The sequence below is a fragment of the Peromyscus californicus genome, unplaced genomic scaffold, assembly GCF_007827085.1.
Source record: "Peromyscus californicus insignis strain IS unplaced genomic scaffold, ASM782708v3 Scaffold_4__1_contigs__length_199733344, whole genome shotgun sequence".
Taxonomy (NCBI): domain Eukaryota; kingdom Metazoa; phylum Chordata; class Mammalia; order Rodentia; family Cricetidae; genus Peromyscus; species Peromyscus californicus.
The window spans coordinates 98141991-98160492 of record NW_026294562.1 but is presented as its reverse complement, the minus strand read 5'-3'; the positions used below and the strand labels follow the sequence as shown (position 1 = coordinate 98160492).

Below are 18502 nucleotides of genomic sequence, written 5' to 3'. Positions count from 1 at the left end.
GTTACTCTAGAGAACACTAAATAATATAACTACCTCCCATTTTCTATTGAATATATGAAAATTTCCAGTTGAAAACCCACTGTGTGTCATGTCTCACATTTATCCATGGAACCAACCACCATTAAAAAAGAAACAGAGCCGGGCGGTGGTGGCGCACGCCTTTAATCCCAGCACTCGGGAGGCAGAGCCAGGCGGATCTCTGTGAGTTCGAGGCCAGCCTGGACTACCAAGTGAGTTCCAGGAGAGGCGCAAAGCTACACAGAGAAACCCTGTCTCGAAAAACCAAAAAAAAAAAAAAAAAAAAAAAAAAAGAAACAGAATCTCTATCTCTTTCCCTTCTTCCCCTCCCTTTCCCCCTTTTTTCTACCTTTATATCCTCCTCCCACTCCCCTGCCCTTCCCACATCTCTTTATTTCCCTCTCTGTGCCCCTCCCACTCCGATTCCTCATCAGCTCCCTCCATCTGCATCCCCTTCCCCTCCCCCTCCATGTCTATGTCCATCTCAACTTGCTCCTGTCCATCTCAACTTGCTCCTCTCCATCTCACTTCTCCTCCCTCCTCAGCTTTGCCTACCTACTCTCCCACACCCTCACCCTCAAGCTCATTCTTCTCTCCTTCCACTGTCATAAACAGGGTCTCACTCTATATCCCTGGCTAGCCTAGAGCTCTTTATGTAGCCCAGACTGGCCTGGAACACACAAAAATCCTCCTGCCTCTGCTTCCTGAGTGTGTATTGGGAAAGACAGTAGACTTGTTACTTATTTTTATTTTATTTGCATTGGTGTTTTGCCTGAATGTATGTCTGTGTGAGGATGTCAGATCCCCTGGAACTGGAGCCACAGACAGTTGTGAGCTGTCACATGGGTGCTGGTAATTGAACCCAGATCCTTTGGAAGAACAGCCAATGCTCTTAACAACTGAGCCATCTTTCCAGCCCCAACAGTAGACTTAAATTGTGGAAGAAATGGGCAAATATTCTCCTTATATTTGACTACAATGTCAATAGGATAACTGTGGTATATCATGAATGCATATCATGAAAAATGTATATGTTCATCACTATACATGTACATTTAAATTACAAAATGTTACCAAATAAAACCTGTGGGTCAAATGGTCATGAGTGTAGAAGATCAGATCCAGGATGATTAACTAAGTAGAAAGGGTGACACTAATTACGTACCTGTTTTAGTCAGGGTTCTCTAGAGTGACAGAACTTGTAAGATGAATGTCTCCCTATATGTAAAAGGGGATTGATTAGAATGACTTACAGGCGAATCCAACTAATGGTTAATCTAAGAATGGCTGGCTATAGACACAAAGTCCAAAGATCCAGTAGTTGCTCAGCCAGAACACTGAATGCCTTAGCTGGTCTTCAACATATGGTAGAATCTCTAAACAGTAGGCTCTAATGGCAGTGAGTAAAGGAATTGCTATCAAGGCAAGAGCAATAGGCAAAGAGAAAAGCTGCCTTGTTCCCAGTCCTTAGCTAGGCTTCCAGCAGAAGCTGTTGTCTAGATTAGGTCTGGATTAAAGATCAGGATTTAAGATGTGTCTTCCTACCTCAAAGATTCCTATGAGAGTCATACTCGACTTCTCAATGGAGACCCTAAAATCCAGAAGAGCCTGGAATGATGTCTTGAAGACTGTAAGAAATCACAGATGTCAGCTCATACTACTAAACCCAGAAAAACTGTCAATCACCATAGATGGAGAAGGCAAGATATTTTATGACAAATCAAATTTAAACAATATTTATCCACAAACCCAGCCCTACAGAAGGTACTAGAAGGAAAACTCCAACCTCAGGAAGTTAACAACACCCACAAAAACACAGGCAATAGAAAATCTCACACCAGCAAACTCAAAGAAGGAACACACACACACACACACACACACACACACACACACACACACACACACACACACTCTACCACGACCACCACCAAAATGACAGGAATTAACAATCATTGGTCATTAATATCCCTCAATATCAATGGACTCAGGCTGGGAGCCATGTGACTTCTTCAGGGGACAAAGCCTGAAAATAGCACCAACAAATTCTTCCTGTGGCAAGGCCCTGGAGAATCCGACCCATTTTGGCAAGGCCGATGGATAGTTCACTTCATAATTCTGGGCATGACCCCAGGAGCGTATATGCTACCTGTTCTCCTTGCTTTCTTTATACAAACCATATTGCTGGCTGCCTCTAGTTTCACATTCTCAGAAGTATGGCCAAAATAGTTATTACAAAAGGAAAGCTTCCTCCTGATGACTCTCCTCTGAGTAAGCCAGAGGAAATGTTATTAAAACAGTGGACCTGATTCAGCCTCTAAAGCCTTTGTTGTTTCAAGTGTGACCGTGGACAGGATTCTTAAGAATAAGATATTGCCTTTCCAATGCACCTTGTGAGTAGCCTGAAAGAGTCACAGTAGTTCATGATAATATTACAAATTTGCATAACTGTTCTGGAAAGAATGATTTTAACCACCAGAGTGTAGGAGAATTGCAAATAAATTGATGATATCAAGAATTAATGGCAACAGTCTGGGAACAGAGAATGAAGCATAATCATAGAAATCCACAATGCCCTTGTTTCTAATAGCTGTGTCAACACTGTAGGAAATTGAGAGGAAGAGGACATGAGAACAAAAAATAAGCAGTGCCAACTCTTAAGAGTAAGCTTTTAAGTTATATAGTCTAGAGGAGGATAGGAAAAATCTGGTATATCACCCATGGGAGATAGAATAGTACAGCATGAAGAATAGATTGATTTAGTCTTGGCTGATGAGTTAATTGTGAGAACTTAGATTTGACTGGAAGTAACCATTAACCACTAGAGGCAAAACTCTCACGTTGCATGATGCTGTAACCACAAATGCTGCCAACTGGGCACACTGTTTTACCTGTGGGTATGCTTAGTTAGAAAACTTCCTTTGTTGCTTGCAATACTGCCTATGCTTCTAATATTAGAGCTATGAATCAAGAAGGTAATGATTACTGGTGGGAAAGTTAGGGGATGAAACGGAAATTAGGTAAAGAGCACACTAGCAATTATTGTAATCATTATTAGAAACAAACTTGATTGTAAGACTGTTCATGCAAACTATTGAAACTGTATAAATAAAAATGGCCCAGGCTGTCTGGGACCACTTGTTTGAAACAGATAGTCATTGTTTGTTTGTTTGTTTCTTTCTTTCTTTTTAATTAAGAAAAATGTTTCATTCATTTTACACACCAATCAAAGATCCCCCTCTTCCCTCCTCCCGACCCCCCAGCCTCCTCTCCCAACCCATCCCCCACTCCCTCCCACAAGAAGGCAAGGCCTCTCATGTGGAGGCACATTCAGGAGAGGCAAGTCCAAGCCCTTCCCCCTGCCTCAAGGCTGCACGAGGTGTCCCATCATAGGTAGTGGGCTCCATAAAGCCTGCTCATACACCAGAGATGGATTCTGATCCTACTGCCAGGGGGCCTCCCAGGCAGATCAAGCTATACAACTGTCTCACCATGCAAAGGGCCTAGTCCAGTCCCCTGTAGGCTCCACAGCCTTTGATCGAGCTTTCATGAATTCCCTCTAGTTTGGTTTGGTCATCCTGCATGTTTCCTCATCATGATCCTGATGCACTTGCTCATAGAATCCCTCTTCTCTCTTTTTGACTGGACTCCTGGAGCTCTGTCTAGTGATTGGCTGTGGATCTTTTCATCTGCTTCCATCAGTCATTGGAGAAAAGTTCTGTGATGACAGTTAGGGTATTCACCAATCTGACGTCTGGAGCAAGTGAGTTCAGTTCAGGCACCCTCTCCACTATTGCTAGTAGCCCAGGCTGGGGTCATCCTTGGGGATTCCTGGTAACTTCCCTAGCACTGGGTTTTTCTCTATCCACAAGATGTCTCTCTCTATCATGGTATCTCTTTCATTGCATTCCTCCTCCCTCCCTGTTCCAGCTCAACCATCTCATTCCCTTATGCTCTCATCCCCCATTCCCTACCCTCCATTGACCACCTCTCATCCTCCCTAGTTTATTCATGGAGATCTCATCTATTTCCCCTTCCCAGGGCAGTCCATGCGTCCTTCTTTGGGTCCTCCCTGTTAGCTTCTCTGGAGTTGTGGGTTGTTGCCTGATTACCCTTGCTTTATACCTAGTATCCACTTATGAGTAGATGCATACCATGTTTGTCCTTCTGAGTCTGGGTTACCTCACTCAGGATGATATTTTCTAGTTTCATCCATTTGCCTGCAAATTTTATGATGTCATTGTTTTTCTCTGCTGAGTAGTACTCCATTGTGTATATGTACCACATTTTCTTAATCCATTCTTAAGTTGAGGGGTATCTAGGTTGTTTCCAGGTTCTGGCTATAACGAATAATGCTGCTATGAACATAGTTGGGCATGTGTCCTTGTAGTATGATTGAGTATTCCTTGGGTATATGCCCAAGAGTGGTACAGCTGGGTCTTGAGGTAGATTGATTCCCAATTTTCTCAGAAACTGCCATACTGATTTCTGAAGTGACTATACCAGTTTGCACTCCCACCAACAGTGGAGGAGTGTTTCCCTTGCTCCACATCCTCTCCAACATAAGCTGTCTGCAGTGCTGTTGATCTTAGCCATTCTGACAGGTGTAAGATGATATCTCAGAGTCATTTTGATTTGCATCTCCCTGATAATTAAGGATGCTGAGCAATTCCTTAAATGTCTTTCTGCCATTTGAAATTCTTCCTTTGAGAATTCTCTGTTTAACTCTATAGCCCATTTTTAAATTTGGGTTGTTTGTTATTTTGATATCTAGTTTCTTGAGTTCTTTATATACTGTGGAGATCAGCCCTCTGTCAGATGTGGGGTTGGTGAAGATCTTTTCCCATGCTGTAGGCTGTCTTTTTGTCTTATTGACTGTGTCTTTTGCCCTTCAAAAGCTTCTCAGTTTCAAGAGGTCCCATTTATTAATTGTTGTGCTCAGTGTCTGTGCTACTGGTGTTATATTTAGGAAGTGGTCTCCTGTGTCAATGTGTTCAAGACTATTTCCTACTTTCTCTTCTATCAGGTTCAGTGTAACTAGTTTTATATTGAGGTCTTTGATGCACTTGGACTTGAGTTTTGGGCCTGGCAATAGATGTGGATTTATTTGCAATCTTCTACATGTAAATATCCAGTTATGCCACCACCATTTGTTGAAGATGCTTTCTTTTTTCCATTGTACAGTTTTGGCTTCTCTGTCAAAAATCAGGTGTTCATAGGTGTGTGGGTTAATGTAAGGGTCTTCAATTCAATTCCATTGGTCCACACGTCAGTTTTTATGCCAATACCAAGCTGTTTTTGTTACTATAGCTCTATAGTAGCACTTGATGTCAGGGATGGCAATGCCTCCAGAGGTGGCTTTGTTGTACAGGTTTCTTTTAGCTGTCCTGGGTTTTTTGTTTTTCCAAATGAAGTTAAGTATTGTTCTTTCTAGGTCTGTGAAAAATTGTGTTGGGGATTGCATTGAATCTGCAGATTGCTTTTGGCAAGATTGCCATTTTTACTATGTTAATCTTTCCTATCCATGAGCATGGGGGATCTTTCCATTTTCTGAGATCTTCATCAATTTCTTTCTTTAGAGACTTAAAGTTCTCATCATACAGGTCTTTCACTTGCTTAGTTAGAGTTACCCCAAGGTATTTTATATTATTTGTGGCTATTGTAAAGGGTGATGTTTCTCTGATTTCTTTCTCAGCCTGTTTATCATTTGTATATAGAAGGGCTACTGATTTTTTTTGAGTTAATCTTGTATCCTGCCACATTACTGAAGATGTTTATCAGCTGTTGGAGTTCCCTGGTAGAATTTTTGAGGTCTCTCATGTATACTATCATATCATCTGCAAATAGTGAAAGTTCGACTTCTTCCTTTCCAATTTGTATCCCCTTGATCTCCTTTTGCTATCTTATTGCTCTAGCTAGAACCTCAAGTACTATATTGAATAAATATGGGGAGAGAGGACAGCCTTGTCTTGTTCCTGACTTTAGTGGAATCTCTTTGAGTTTCTCTCCATTTAATTTGATGTTGGCTGTTGGCTTGCTGTAAATTGCCTTTATTATGTTTAGGTATATTCCCTGTATTCCTGATCTCTCCAAGACCTTTATCATGACGGGGTGTTGGATTTTTGTCAAAGGCCTTTTCAGCATCTAATGAAACAATCATGTGGGTTTTTTCTTTCAGTTTGTTTATATGGTGTATTACATTGACAGACTTTTGTATGTTGAACCATCCTTGCATTTCTGGGATAAAGCCTACTTGATCATGGTGGATAATGTTTCTTGATATGTTCTTGGAGTCTGTTTGCCAATATTTTATTGAGTATTTTTGCATCAATGTTCATGAGGGAGATAGGTCTATAATTCTCTTTCTTTGTTGCATCTCTGTGTGGCTTGAGAATAAGAGTAACTATAGCCTCATAAAAGGAGTTTGGTAACATTCCATCTGTTTCTATTGTGTGGAACAATTTGAAGAGTATTGGTATTAACTCTTCTTTGAAATTCTGGTAGAATTCTGTGTTGAAACCATCTGGTCCTGGCCTTTTTTTTTTTGGTTGGGAGACTTTTAATGGCTTTCTATTTCCTTGGGGGTTATTGGTCTATTTAAATTGTTTATCTGGTCTTGATTTAACTTTGGTATGTGGTATCTATCCAGAAAATTGTCCATTTCTTTTAGATTTTCCAATTTTGTGGAGTACAAGTTTTTGAAGTATGACCTGATGATTCTCTGGATTTCCTCATTGTCAGTTGCTGTATCTCCCTTTTCATTTCTGATTTTGTTAATTTGGATGCTCTGTCTTTCTGCCTTTTGATTATTCTGGATAAGGGCTTCTCTATCTTGTTGATTTTCTCAAAGAACCAACTCTTTGTTTCATTGATTCTTTGTATTGTTCTCTTTGTTTCTATTTTATTGATTTCAGCTCTCAATTTGATTATTTCTTGGTTTTATTCCTCCTGGGTGAGTTGCTTCTTCTTGTTCTAGAGCTCTCAGGTGTGCTGTTAAGTCAGTAGTGTGAGATTTCTCCAACTTCTTTATGTGGGCATTTAGTGCTATGAATTTTCCTCTTAGCACTGCTTCCATAGTGTCCCATAAGTTTGGGTATGTAGTACATTCATTTTCATTGAACTCTAGGAAGTCTTTATATTCTTTCTTTATTTCTTCCTTGACCCATTGGTGATTCAGTTGAGGATTATTCAGTTTCCATGAGATTGTAGGCTTTCTGTAATTTTTGTTGTTGTTGAAATCTAACTTTAAGCCTTGGTGGGCTGATAGAATACAGGAGGTTATTCCAATTTTTTCTATCTGTTGAGATTTGCTTTGTGACTGAGTATGTGGTCGATTTTAGAGAAAGTTCCATGGGGTGCTGAAAAGAAGGTTTTTTTTTTTTTTTTTTTTTTTTGGTTAGGGTGGAATGTTCTGTAGATATCTATTTAGTCCATTTGAGTCATAACATCAGTTAGTTCCCTTATTTCTCTGTTAAGTTTCAATCTAGCAGATCTGTCCAGTGGTGAGAGTGGGGTGTTGAAGTCTCCCACTATTAATGTATGAGGTTTGATGTGTGATTTAAGCTTTAGTAATGTTTCTTTACATATGTGGGTGCCCTTGTATTTGGGGCATGAATGTTCAGAATTAAAACTTCATCTTGGTAGATCTTTCCTGTGATGAGTACGTAATGTCCTTCTCAATCTCTCTTGATTGATTTTAGTTTGAAGTCTGTTTTGTTAGATATTAGGATAACTACACCAGCTTGCTTCTTAAGTCCATTTGATTGGAAAGACTTCTCCCTAGCTTTTTACTCTGAGGTAGTATCTGTCTTTGAAGTTGAGGTATGTTTCTTGTATACAGGAGAAAGATGGGTTCTGCTTTTCTATCCATTCTGTTAGCCTGTGTCTTTCTATAGGTGAATTAAGTCCATTGATATTAAGGGATATTAATGACCAGTTATTGTTAATTCCTGTTATCTTTTGGTGGTAGTGTGTATGTGTTTCTCTTCTTTGGGATTTACTGCTGTGGGGTTATCTATTGCCTATGTTTTCATGGGTGTATTTGACCTTCTTTAGGTTGGAATTTTTCTTCTAGTGTTTTTTGCAGGGCTGGATTTGTGGATAGGTATTGTTTAAATCTGGTTTTGTCTTGAAATGTCTTGTTCACTCCGTCTATGGTGATTGAAAATTTTGCTGGGTATATTAATCTAGGCTGGCATCCATGGTCTTTTAGTGTCTGCATTACATCTGTCCAGGACCTTCTGGCTTTCAAAGTCTCCATTGAGAAGTTGGGTGTTATTCTGATGGGTCTGCCTTTATAGTTCACTTGGCCTTTTTCCTTAACTGCTCTTAATATTCTTTCTTTATTCTGTATGTTTAGTGGTTTAATTATCACATGTGAGGGGACTTTTTTGGGGGGTCTAGTCTATTTGGTATTTTATAAGCTTCTTGTATCTTCATAGGTATTTCCTTAAATTGGGAAAGTTTTCTTCCATGATTTTGTTGAATGTATTTTCTGTGCCTTTGAGTTGGTGTTCTTCCTCTTCTATTCCTATTATTCTTACGTTTGGCCTTTTCATGGTGTCCCAGATTTCCTGGACATTTTGTGTTATGACTTTTTTGGCTTTGGTGTTTTCTTTGACTGATGAATCTATTCCCTCTATTGTATCTCTCCACTAGAGATTCTGTCTTCCATCTCTTGCATTCTGTTGATTATGCTTGCATCTGTGTGTCCTGTTCATTTACTCACATTTTCTATTTCCAGCATTCCCTCTGTTTGTGTCTTCTTCATTGTTTCTATTTCAATTTTCAGATCTTGAACTGTTTCCTTCACGTTTAATTGCTTTTTCATGGTTTTCTTAGCTTTCTTTAAGGGATTTATTGATTTCTTCCAATTTTTTGTTTGCCTTTTCCTCAATTTCTTTAAGGGAATTTTTCATTTTTTCTTGACAGGCCTCTAGCATTTTCATGAAGCTATTGTTAAGGTCACTTTCTTCTGCTCCTTCTACATTGTGATGTTCATGTCTTACTGTTGGAGGAGGGCTAGGTTCTGGTGATGCCATATTGCTCTTTATGTTGTTGTATATATTTTTGCATTGACGTCTGCCCATCTCTTCCTCTAATAGGTGCAAGAGGTGCCTGTGTCTGAGTGAGCTGCTATTGATCCACTCTGTGCTTGTTGTGTCTGTGTCTCAGGGGGCTCCTTTTGGTCCAATCTTAGCTCTTGGTCTAAATGGAGCTGGCAGATTCTGAATCTCAGGGAGCTGCACTTGGCCCAATTCAAGCTAGCTGATTCTGTGACTCAGAGAGTGGCTCTTGGTCTTATCAGGGCTCTTGGTCCTGTCAGAGCTGGTGGATTCTGTGTCTCAGGAAGCCTTTCTTGGTCCAGTGAGAGCTGGAAGATTCTGTGTCTCAGGGAACCACTCTTGGTGCAATGAGAGCTGGTGGATTTTTTGTCTCAGGAAGTTACTGGGGTTGCAGGTAGATGGGTATTGGGGTAGGGCATGGGTCTTGTATATTTCAGGGTCTGATGGGGTTTTGGTGGGAGAGCCTGGCCTCAGGGAGTTTTCCCTGCTGGTCAGCAATTGGGGCAGAGTTGTGTGGGGGTTCCTGGGGATTGGCCGTGTCCCAGGACCTGGGTCCCAAAGGAAGGACTCTCTGGGAGGGAGAGGAGTCATTCACCTCTTGGTCCAATGGGAGCTGGAATATTCCTTGTCTCAGGAAGTTACTGGGGTCGCAGGCAGATGGGTGTTTGGGGAGGGCTTGGGTATTGGAGATTGCAGGGTTCGATGGGGGGGGGTTGGTGGGAGAGCCTGGCAATGAGGAGTTTTCCCTGCTGGTCAGCAACTGGGAGACTGGCTTATAGTTTCTTTGCTGTACTGACTTCACACATCCATCCCAGGTCATTGGACCTGTTTGGAATTAGACTTCCAGCAGACTCAATTTGCAAAAAAAAAAAAAAAAAAAAAAAAAAGACACAGGCTAATGGATTAGATATAAAAATAGGATCCAACATTTTGCTGCACACAAGAAACACACCTCAACATGAAAGTTAGACATTACCTCAGTGTAAAGGGTTGGAAAAAGATTTTCTAATCAAGGAGACTTAAGAAGCAAGCTAGTGTAGCTATCCTAAGTTCAAACAAAATACTTCCATTCAAAATTAATCAAAAGACAAGGAGAAGGGTGAAGAGGCCTAACTTAACATTAGGCAGCCATGACAGGCAGCAGAATAACAATACTGGGACTAGGCCTCACCCTTACAATAACCAGGAGAAATCACAAACTGTATCCTGCAGGGGACCAATCAGAAATGAGACAAGAAAGTACTAAATGCTCCAAGATATAAAGGATAGCTTGCATTACTTGTGTATAGGTTGACAGTTTCCTTGCAGCAATGCCAGTACCAATCCCTGTTTGACAAGACTTCTGTTGCCCTACTCCTGCCCAATCAGGAGTTTAACACACATCTGAATCCAGAATTCTCATACACCCCCATCCTTTATTCCTTAAAACTTTGCCATAACTGAGCTCAGGGCTCTCCCTGATCTAACTGCCATGTAACTCTAACTGCTATATAACTCTAACCAAGCAAGTGAAACACCTATAGGACAAGAACTTCAAGTGTTTGAAGAAAGAAAATGAAGATATCAGAAGATGGAAAATCTTCCATGCTAATGGGTTGGTAGGATTAACATAGTAAAATTGGCACTCTTACCAAAGGCAATCTACAGATTCAATGCAATCCCCATTAAAATATCAAAACAATTCCTTACAGATTTTAGAAGAATAATACTTAACTTCATATGAAAAAGCAAAAAATCTAGGATAGCTAAAACAATCCTGTACAATAAAAGAACTCTCAGAGCTACCACCATCCATGATTTCAAGCTCTACTATAGAGCTATAGTAATAAAAATCACATGGTATTGGCAGAAAAACAGACAGGTGGATCAATAGAATCAAATCAAAGACCCGGATATAAATCCACACACCTACGGACACCTGATTTTTGACAGGGAAGTCAAAATATGCAATGGAAAAGGAAAGCTTCTTCAACAAATGGTGCTGTTCTAACTAGATGTCAGCAGGTAGAAGAATGCAAATAGATCCACATTTATTTCTCTGTACAAAACTCAAGTCCAAGTGGATCAAAGACCTCAACATAAATCCAGTTGAAGTTGAAGAAGAGAAAGTGGGAAATAATCTGGAGGGCATTGGTACAGGAGAAAACTTCCAGAACAGAACACCAATACCCCAGGCACTAAGATCAACAGTTAATAAATAGGTGTAGCATGAATTCTAATTGGACTTATTAATAAAATACTGGAGTCAGATATAAGGGTGAAAGCTGAAAGATCAGAGAAGCAGAGCAATCAGCCACTAGAAAAACTTCAGACTAGAATCCTCAGATTGAAAGGGGCCAAGCTTCTGTCTCCAATGCCCCTTATCACTTCCTCTCCCCACCCATGCATATCACTTCCTGTATCCACCTCCCTAATGCTGGGATTAAAGACATGAGCTTCCACCACCTGGCTCTGTTTCTCTTTTAGACTGGATCACTCTGTGTAGCCAAGGATGGCCTTGAACTCCTGATCTTACTGCTTCCTTCTCCCAAGTGCTTGGATTAAAGGTCTGTGCCACCACTGCCTGGCCTCTGTGGTTAACTAGTGGATAGTTCCACCCTCTGATCTTCAGGCAAGCTTTATTTGTTAAAGCACAAACAAAATATCACCACAAATGGGACCTCACGAAATTGAAAAGTTACTGTAAGACGAATGACACCATCAATAGGGCAAAATGGCAGCCTACAGAGTGCGAAAAGATCTTCACAAACCCCACATCTGAAAGAGGGCTGATTTTCTAAATATGTAAACAACTCGAGAAACAACAAGATATCAATAAACCAAATAATCCAACTGGTTACTGAAGTTCTAGGACAGTGGTTCTCAACCTGTGGTTCATAACCCATTCAGGAGTAGAAAGGGTTACATATCATCTATACTGCATATCAGATAATTACATTACAACTCATTAACAGAAACAAATTACAGTTATGAAATAGCAATGATAATAATTTTATTCTTGGTGTTCACCACAACACAAGGAACTGTATTAAAGGGAAGGTTGAGAACCACTGCTCTAGGACCACATAGAGAGATTTTTAAATGGAAAATTCCATTTTAAACACCAAAACAATTAAATTTCAGTTCTCAGACACCCACTGTGAAGTGATTAACTATGGTGAAAAGGGAAAGGATGTAGATTGCCACCCAATGTGAATTTCTTTGAATGGCTGTGCTTGAACCAGAGACATCATTAGAGGCCATATCAGGAAAGTTGTAGGCTTGACTTTTTTCCTCACAGTGTGTGTATCCACAGAAGGTGGCATTTCTGTCAAACTATCCCATAGACACTAAAGCTCTCTCACTGATCTCACACTTGTTTGAAAGTCAACCCTGTTCTAGCATGTCTTCTGAAATTCTGTGTGAAAAGTGAGTCATGTCTTATGATTAGTATTATTAATAAGATACAATTTGGGTATAAGATGTTGACGAATTTGTGATTTAGCATAGTGAACTATAGAGTAACATCTATGTTCTTGTAAAATTAATAACCCAGATCTTTAGGAGCATATTAAAGTAGGTGAACTGGAATTTGTGTCCTGGGTATATCTTGTATACACATATATCTTGAAGGACACTCCAGAAATAAAAGGACACTCCAGAAAACTTACACAAATCCTGACTGAAAATAAAAATGGAAAGGGATTGTGGGGACATGACAGAGGTAAAGGATTTAGCCAAAATGTGCAGGGTCTAAGATTGCACCATTGGTACACACATACTCATCTAGAGCCACAAAATCAATATGAAGGTATTGGATGAACAACTAAGGCAGGGAATTGATCTAACAGATAGCAAGGATAATATAATGAAACAATAAATAAGATGGTAATGTTACTGTTGTTTACTCTGCTTAGGAATGGAAAAACAGGAATCTGGTTTCATTGCTTCAAAAGGGAATGAAATCCATCCAGTGTGATTGTGGCAATATGATGGGATTAGATGGGTAATTTAATCACTTGCAAAGTAGATGGCACTGTAAAAATTATTATAACTAGATACTTTGTTGAGGGTAACACTCCTACATTAATATGCTTGGTATAGTTGGACAAATGCTAGGTCCCCTCCTAACTGATATTCACTAAAGAAATGGACTGGTAGGTTCAATGTCATTTTTTTTTTTTTTTTTTGTCAGTGAGGACAGCCTAAATGCAGACAATAGTCTCCTTGGGGATTAGATGACATCATTGATCATATGACCTTGACTGGACCACATAAAAGAGATTATGAAGCAATTTGGTCTCTGTACTATTTCAGCCAGCCTACTGAAAGGAGTATCAAGTCCAGTATGGGGGACTGGATTACACAGATCAGATTATCTCCTCCATAAATGAGGGAGAGACAGCTAGATCTCAGATGTGATTTCTTCATCAAATTTTGCTGGGAAAAGCTTGGATAGAAAGTAGGTGGTGCACATTTTCAATCCCAGCACTCAAGAGGCAGAGGCAGACAGATTTGTGGATATCTGTGTGTTTGCGAACAGACTGATTTACAGAGTCAGTTCTAGGACAGATAAAGGCTACACAGAGAAGCCTTGTCTCAAAAAAATAAGAAACAAAAACAAACAAGCAAACAAAGGAAAAAAAACAAAAGCAAAAGAGGGAGAGAGAGAGAGAGAGAGAGAGAGAGAGAGAGAGAGAGAGAGAGAGAGAGAGAGAGAGAGAGAGAGAGAGAGAGAATTGCCTCATTGCATACTAGGGTAAAAAGCCACATTGTTATAATGTCAGAATAAATTGTTTCTATTTGCTACAAATTTCAAGTTTGACTCAGGGGTACTCTACCCGAATAGCTAAGATGTTAGTTATGCCAAGGAACCCTGAGAAGTTTTGCCAAGATGATCTGTCAAATAATCTAATCTGCTATCTGCTTCTGTAAAAATTCTCCTGCAAAATCCTTGTTACAAAATCCACATTTTACATGTTTTCCCTATAAAAGGGGCCTGAAAAGTTAAGCCACATTGTACTCTGAAATCCTGCTTTGCAGCATAGTAAATATAAATGCTTCATTAATAAAGCTTGCTTATTTGGCTTTAATTAGGTTGGTAGTTTTTGTTCTTGAACTACAGGGTCACTAATGAGATTTTGGTGTGAGAATGATGACTTTTCTCTTAAATCATGTTTGCTTTCTTTTATTTATTCTTCTCTCCTACAATACACCCCCAACAGCAATTTCCCCGCCCTCCACTCCTCCCAGTTCGCTCCCCCACCACCCTGAGAACACCCTAGGACATTGGTGAACCAGCCTGACTCCATCTTAAGATCAGGAGCTGTCTTACAAGGTGAAAATGAGATCTTTTCAGTTTGCTGTAAAACTTAATTTTCTATTTCTTGGAAAGTGACCTGATCATACCTTAAACCTTCCTGCAATTCAACTTGGTCCCCATCTGACTGTGCCTTGAAATACACAATCCCCACACCGCCTAAACTTTTTGACAAAGACCACCATCTCCTTTTATATTTTATTTGCCAAGTTTCTATGTTGACAAATTTCTATCTGGAGACCCTAGATTTTGCCCTGTAAAAGGAGCTTAGAGTTAACTTGCTGATGATCTCCTGAGCCCCACATTGGGGCTAAGGTTGAGGTGGAGAGTTATAACATGCCTTGTTGCTGTACACACAAGTAAAAGTTGCTTTCTTCAATCCAAAACAATGCATGTTGGTGGGTTTTACTTTTCTTCAGTGGGATCAACAACATGAAGGAGACTCTTGTATGGCAGGGCTACCATCCTGTCTTTATGTGATGTGGTTTTTAAATTTTGTTACAGGGAAAACCCAAGCATAAGACACCTTGGGCAAAGGACCTGATTTCAGGGAAGTGGAAACCAGAGATCAGATTTCAGTGCCGCTTTGTATAAACCACACCCTAAATTGCACTAGGCAGTTAGAGGCTTGCAGGGGATTGGCTGTCCCAGCGGGATTAGTGGGCGTGGCCACGAGGCTGAAGTATAAAAGGATCAGCTTTTGGACACAGTCCTCACTTGTAGAGCTTCTTAGAAGGGAAAAGCAACCTTCTACTTGCTGAGAAGACTCCCGCAAGGTGTTCAGAGTTGGCGCCTGTAGACATGGAGGCAGCTCTGCGGCTCTCAGAAGGTGAATCTCACTGTAAGATCTTTATAGCATGCAGGTCCTCATTCAACACTGTAGACCCTCAAGTCTCTTTGTGTTTTTATCCTTCAGCAGGTTCAAATGAATCAACTCCTGCCACCCCAGACCTGTATCAGGATGGAACTCAGGCAGCAGCTGAGCTGGCCGCTAGGAACAAGCAGAGTGTGAGTTGGGAGAGGCCCGAAGGTGTGGGTGCAGGTCTCCTGAACACGGGCAACACCTGCTACCTCAACGCAGCGTTGCAGTGTCTGACACACACACCACCTCTTGCCAACTACATGCTCTCCCGGGAGCACTCTCGGAGCTGTTGTCACCAGGAAGACTGCACAATGTGTGCCATGGAAACTCACGTGACCCAGAGTCTCCTCCACTCCGGGGATGTCATGCAGCCCTCGAGGAAGCTGACTGCCACCTTCCACAAGGACAAGCAGGATGATGCCCATGAGTTTCTGATGTTCACCTTGAACGCCATGCACGAATCCTGCCTTCGAGGGAGCAAGTACTCAGAAGGCCCCTCTGAAGACAGCAGCCTGATCCATGAGATATTTGGAGGCTCATGCAGGTCTCAAATCAAGTGTCATAGCTGCCAGGGCACCTCAGATTCTGTCAACCCCTTTTTGGACATCCCCTTAGATATCAACGCAGCTCAGAGTGTGAACCAAGCCTTGGAGGATTTAGTGAAGCCTGAAGAGCTGTGTGGGGAAAATGCGTACCACTGTGACCATTGCCAGGAGAAGATGCCAGCTTCAAAGACCCTGACAATTAAAACTGCCTCGAAGGTTCTCCTGCTGGTATTGAATCGCTTCTTAGACTTCATGGGTGGCAAAGTGGACAGGCACGTAAGTTACCCACAGTCCCTTGACCTGCAGCCATACATGTCTCAGCCTGAGGGAGGACCGCTGGTGTATGCCCTTTATGCTGTGCTGGTCCATGCTGGTGTGACTTGTCACTTTGGACATTACTTCTGTTATGTCAGAGCTGGCAGTGGGAAGTGGTATAAGATGGACGATTCTAAGGTTGAGAGGTGGGATGTGACTTCTGTCCTGAGTGAGCCTGCATATGTGCTCTTCTACGTCTGGGAGACTGAGCTAAAGAAGGACAGTGTCAAGGGGCCAGTAGGCACAGTCAACCAGGCTCAGGTTGGACAACGCCAGAACAGAAATCTCAACAGAGGATCTTGGGTGGGAGCTGTAGAACCCCAAGGACACATGGAGAATAGAGCAGCCATAGAATTCTCCTTACATGAGTGGAAAGTGCTTCAGGAACAGAACAGGCAGAATCCTGTGCTGAACCTCAGAAGAGCTGTACCCACTCTACCAGCCAATGCAGTTGTGATTCACCAGCCCAGATACAGAGAATACTGGTACAAGAAAGATCCCAACAAGGAGAACTACCCATATCACAATTCTGCCAGATTTCTGTCTGCTCATGGAGCCATTAACTCTGGACAGCTCTGGTGTCAGGGAGGAACATCAAGTTCAAGAAGAAGAAGAAGAAGAAAAAGAAGAGGGAAGGGTGGAGGCCTCTAACTGTCTACTAAGGCTCACTGCAATTACTGACCATGTGTCCTGAGGACATATCTGAACTTGAGGAAGGCCTTGGAGCAGAAGATTTGGACCTGTGGGCCAGGAAAGACAGAATGTCTCACACTCCTTCTGTATCCCTGTCTGGCCTTGCCAAGTCCCTAAAAATGATTGTTTGGATGTAGAAGAAACTTCCCAAGGTCCCAGGATGAGTCAAGCCCCACAAAGCTTCTGGTTTCCTAGGGGAGATCTACAGAGGCCTGCCTGTACTGGAACTCATGGAATCTGATCATGGTAGAGGCAGCTCACCATCCACAGGCTTTTGATGCAGGATTTGTATTCAGCCAGCAAGGTTCAGGCCACCCTGTCTTCTCTAGCTCTTCCCTATAAAATCTTTCTTTTGGGTGTGCTATGTAGAACACACTGTGGGGACTTTTTTATTCATTGTTCTTGAGCAGCAATTCTTTGGAGCAATAAAATTCTGGAATTTCACACTCTTTGTTGGTCTTTTCTTTTTGGCATGCACTCAAATCAGTTTGGAAATATTCTTGAAAGTGTCTACCCAGCGTTGGAATGGAAAAAGAGGAATCTGGTTTCATTGCTTCCAAAGGGGATGAAATCTAGTGTGACTGTGTCAACATGATGGGATTAGATGGGTGATTCAATCACCTGTATAGCAGTTAAACAGCAGAGGGCTCAGGGCTCCATAAAAATGTTATTATCAGTAATTAGAGGTTTTGTTGAGGGTATCACTTCTATATTAATATGCTTGGTAAAGTTGCTCAAATCTTGGTCCCTCTTTCCTCATATATGCTAAAGAAACAGAATGTAGGTTCAAGGTCATTTTTTTTTGGTGTGGACATTCTAAATGCAAACAACAATCTCCTTAGAGATCATATAACCTCTTTGATCAAGTGATCTTGACTGTGCTATACAACAGAGACTGTTAAGCAATGTGGCCTTTGTATGGTTTTAGCTAACCTCCTGAAAGGAGCACCCTGTTTGGTGTTGGCATCAGGATTCTATAGCTCAGAGAAGCTACGTGATAGACCAGTGCAAGACACCTAGGTCTCAATTTTGATGCCTTTATCAAATTTTGCTTGGAAATCTTGGTTAGAGACTTTAGGTGGCTGTGGTGATATTTTATTTGTGTGTTAGTTAATAAAGTTTGCCTGGATATCAGAGGTCATAGCCAGGCATAAACAAAAGTCAGATGGTGGTAGCACATGCCCTTAATCCAATCACGTGGCAGGCAGAGTCTGTGTGTGTTCAAGGACACAGCCAAGCGTGGTGACACACGCCTTTAATTCCAGTACCAACCATAGAGACCTGCAGGTCTGTACAGACAGGCAGTGACCAGGAAGTGAGGTGGCTGGGCTAAGAGCCAATGAGAAGGCAGAACATCAAGGCAATAAAGGAGCAGGTTAGACAGAAAGAAGCTGGGTTCTCTTGGGAAGCTATGGTGGTTTGGTGAGCTAAGATTAAGTGGTGGCTATCACTTTTTCTCTGATCTCTACAGCTTTCATCCCTGTATTTGGCTCTGTGTTTCTTATTTAATAAGACTGTTTAGAAATTCATCTACAGGTGGAACACACCTTTCATCCCAGCACTCAAGAGGCAGGCAGATCTCTGAGTTCCAGGCCAGTCTGGTCTACAGAGACAGTATTAGGACAGCCAAGATTACACAGAGAAAAACAAAAAAAAAAATGAAAGAATGAAAGAAAGAATGAAGGGAAGGAAGGAAGGGAAGGGTAAT

General features: G+C 41.3%; 1 protein-coding gene across 1 annotated transcript; it reads left to right on the top strand.

The window, feature by feature from the left end:
- Positions 1-15180: 15180 nt before the first annotated feature.
- On the top strand, positions 15181-16752 carry LOC128123879 (ubiquitin carboxyl-terminal hydrolase 17-like protein B). The gene has a single exon (XM_052760160.1). It carries the CDS (start codon positions 15181-15183, stop codon positions 16750-16752), a length of 1572 nt encoding a protein of 523 aa, XP_052616120.1.
- The last annotated feature ends 1750 nt before the right edge of the window (positions 16753-18502 follow it).

Bases quoted from the DNA above. Each gene is read 5' to 3' on its own strand.
- LOC128123879 (XM_052760160.1), top strand. From the start codon at position 15,181: ATGGAGGCAGCTCTGCGGCTCTCAGAAGGTGAATCTCACTGTAAGATC.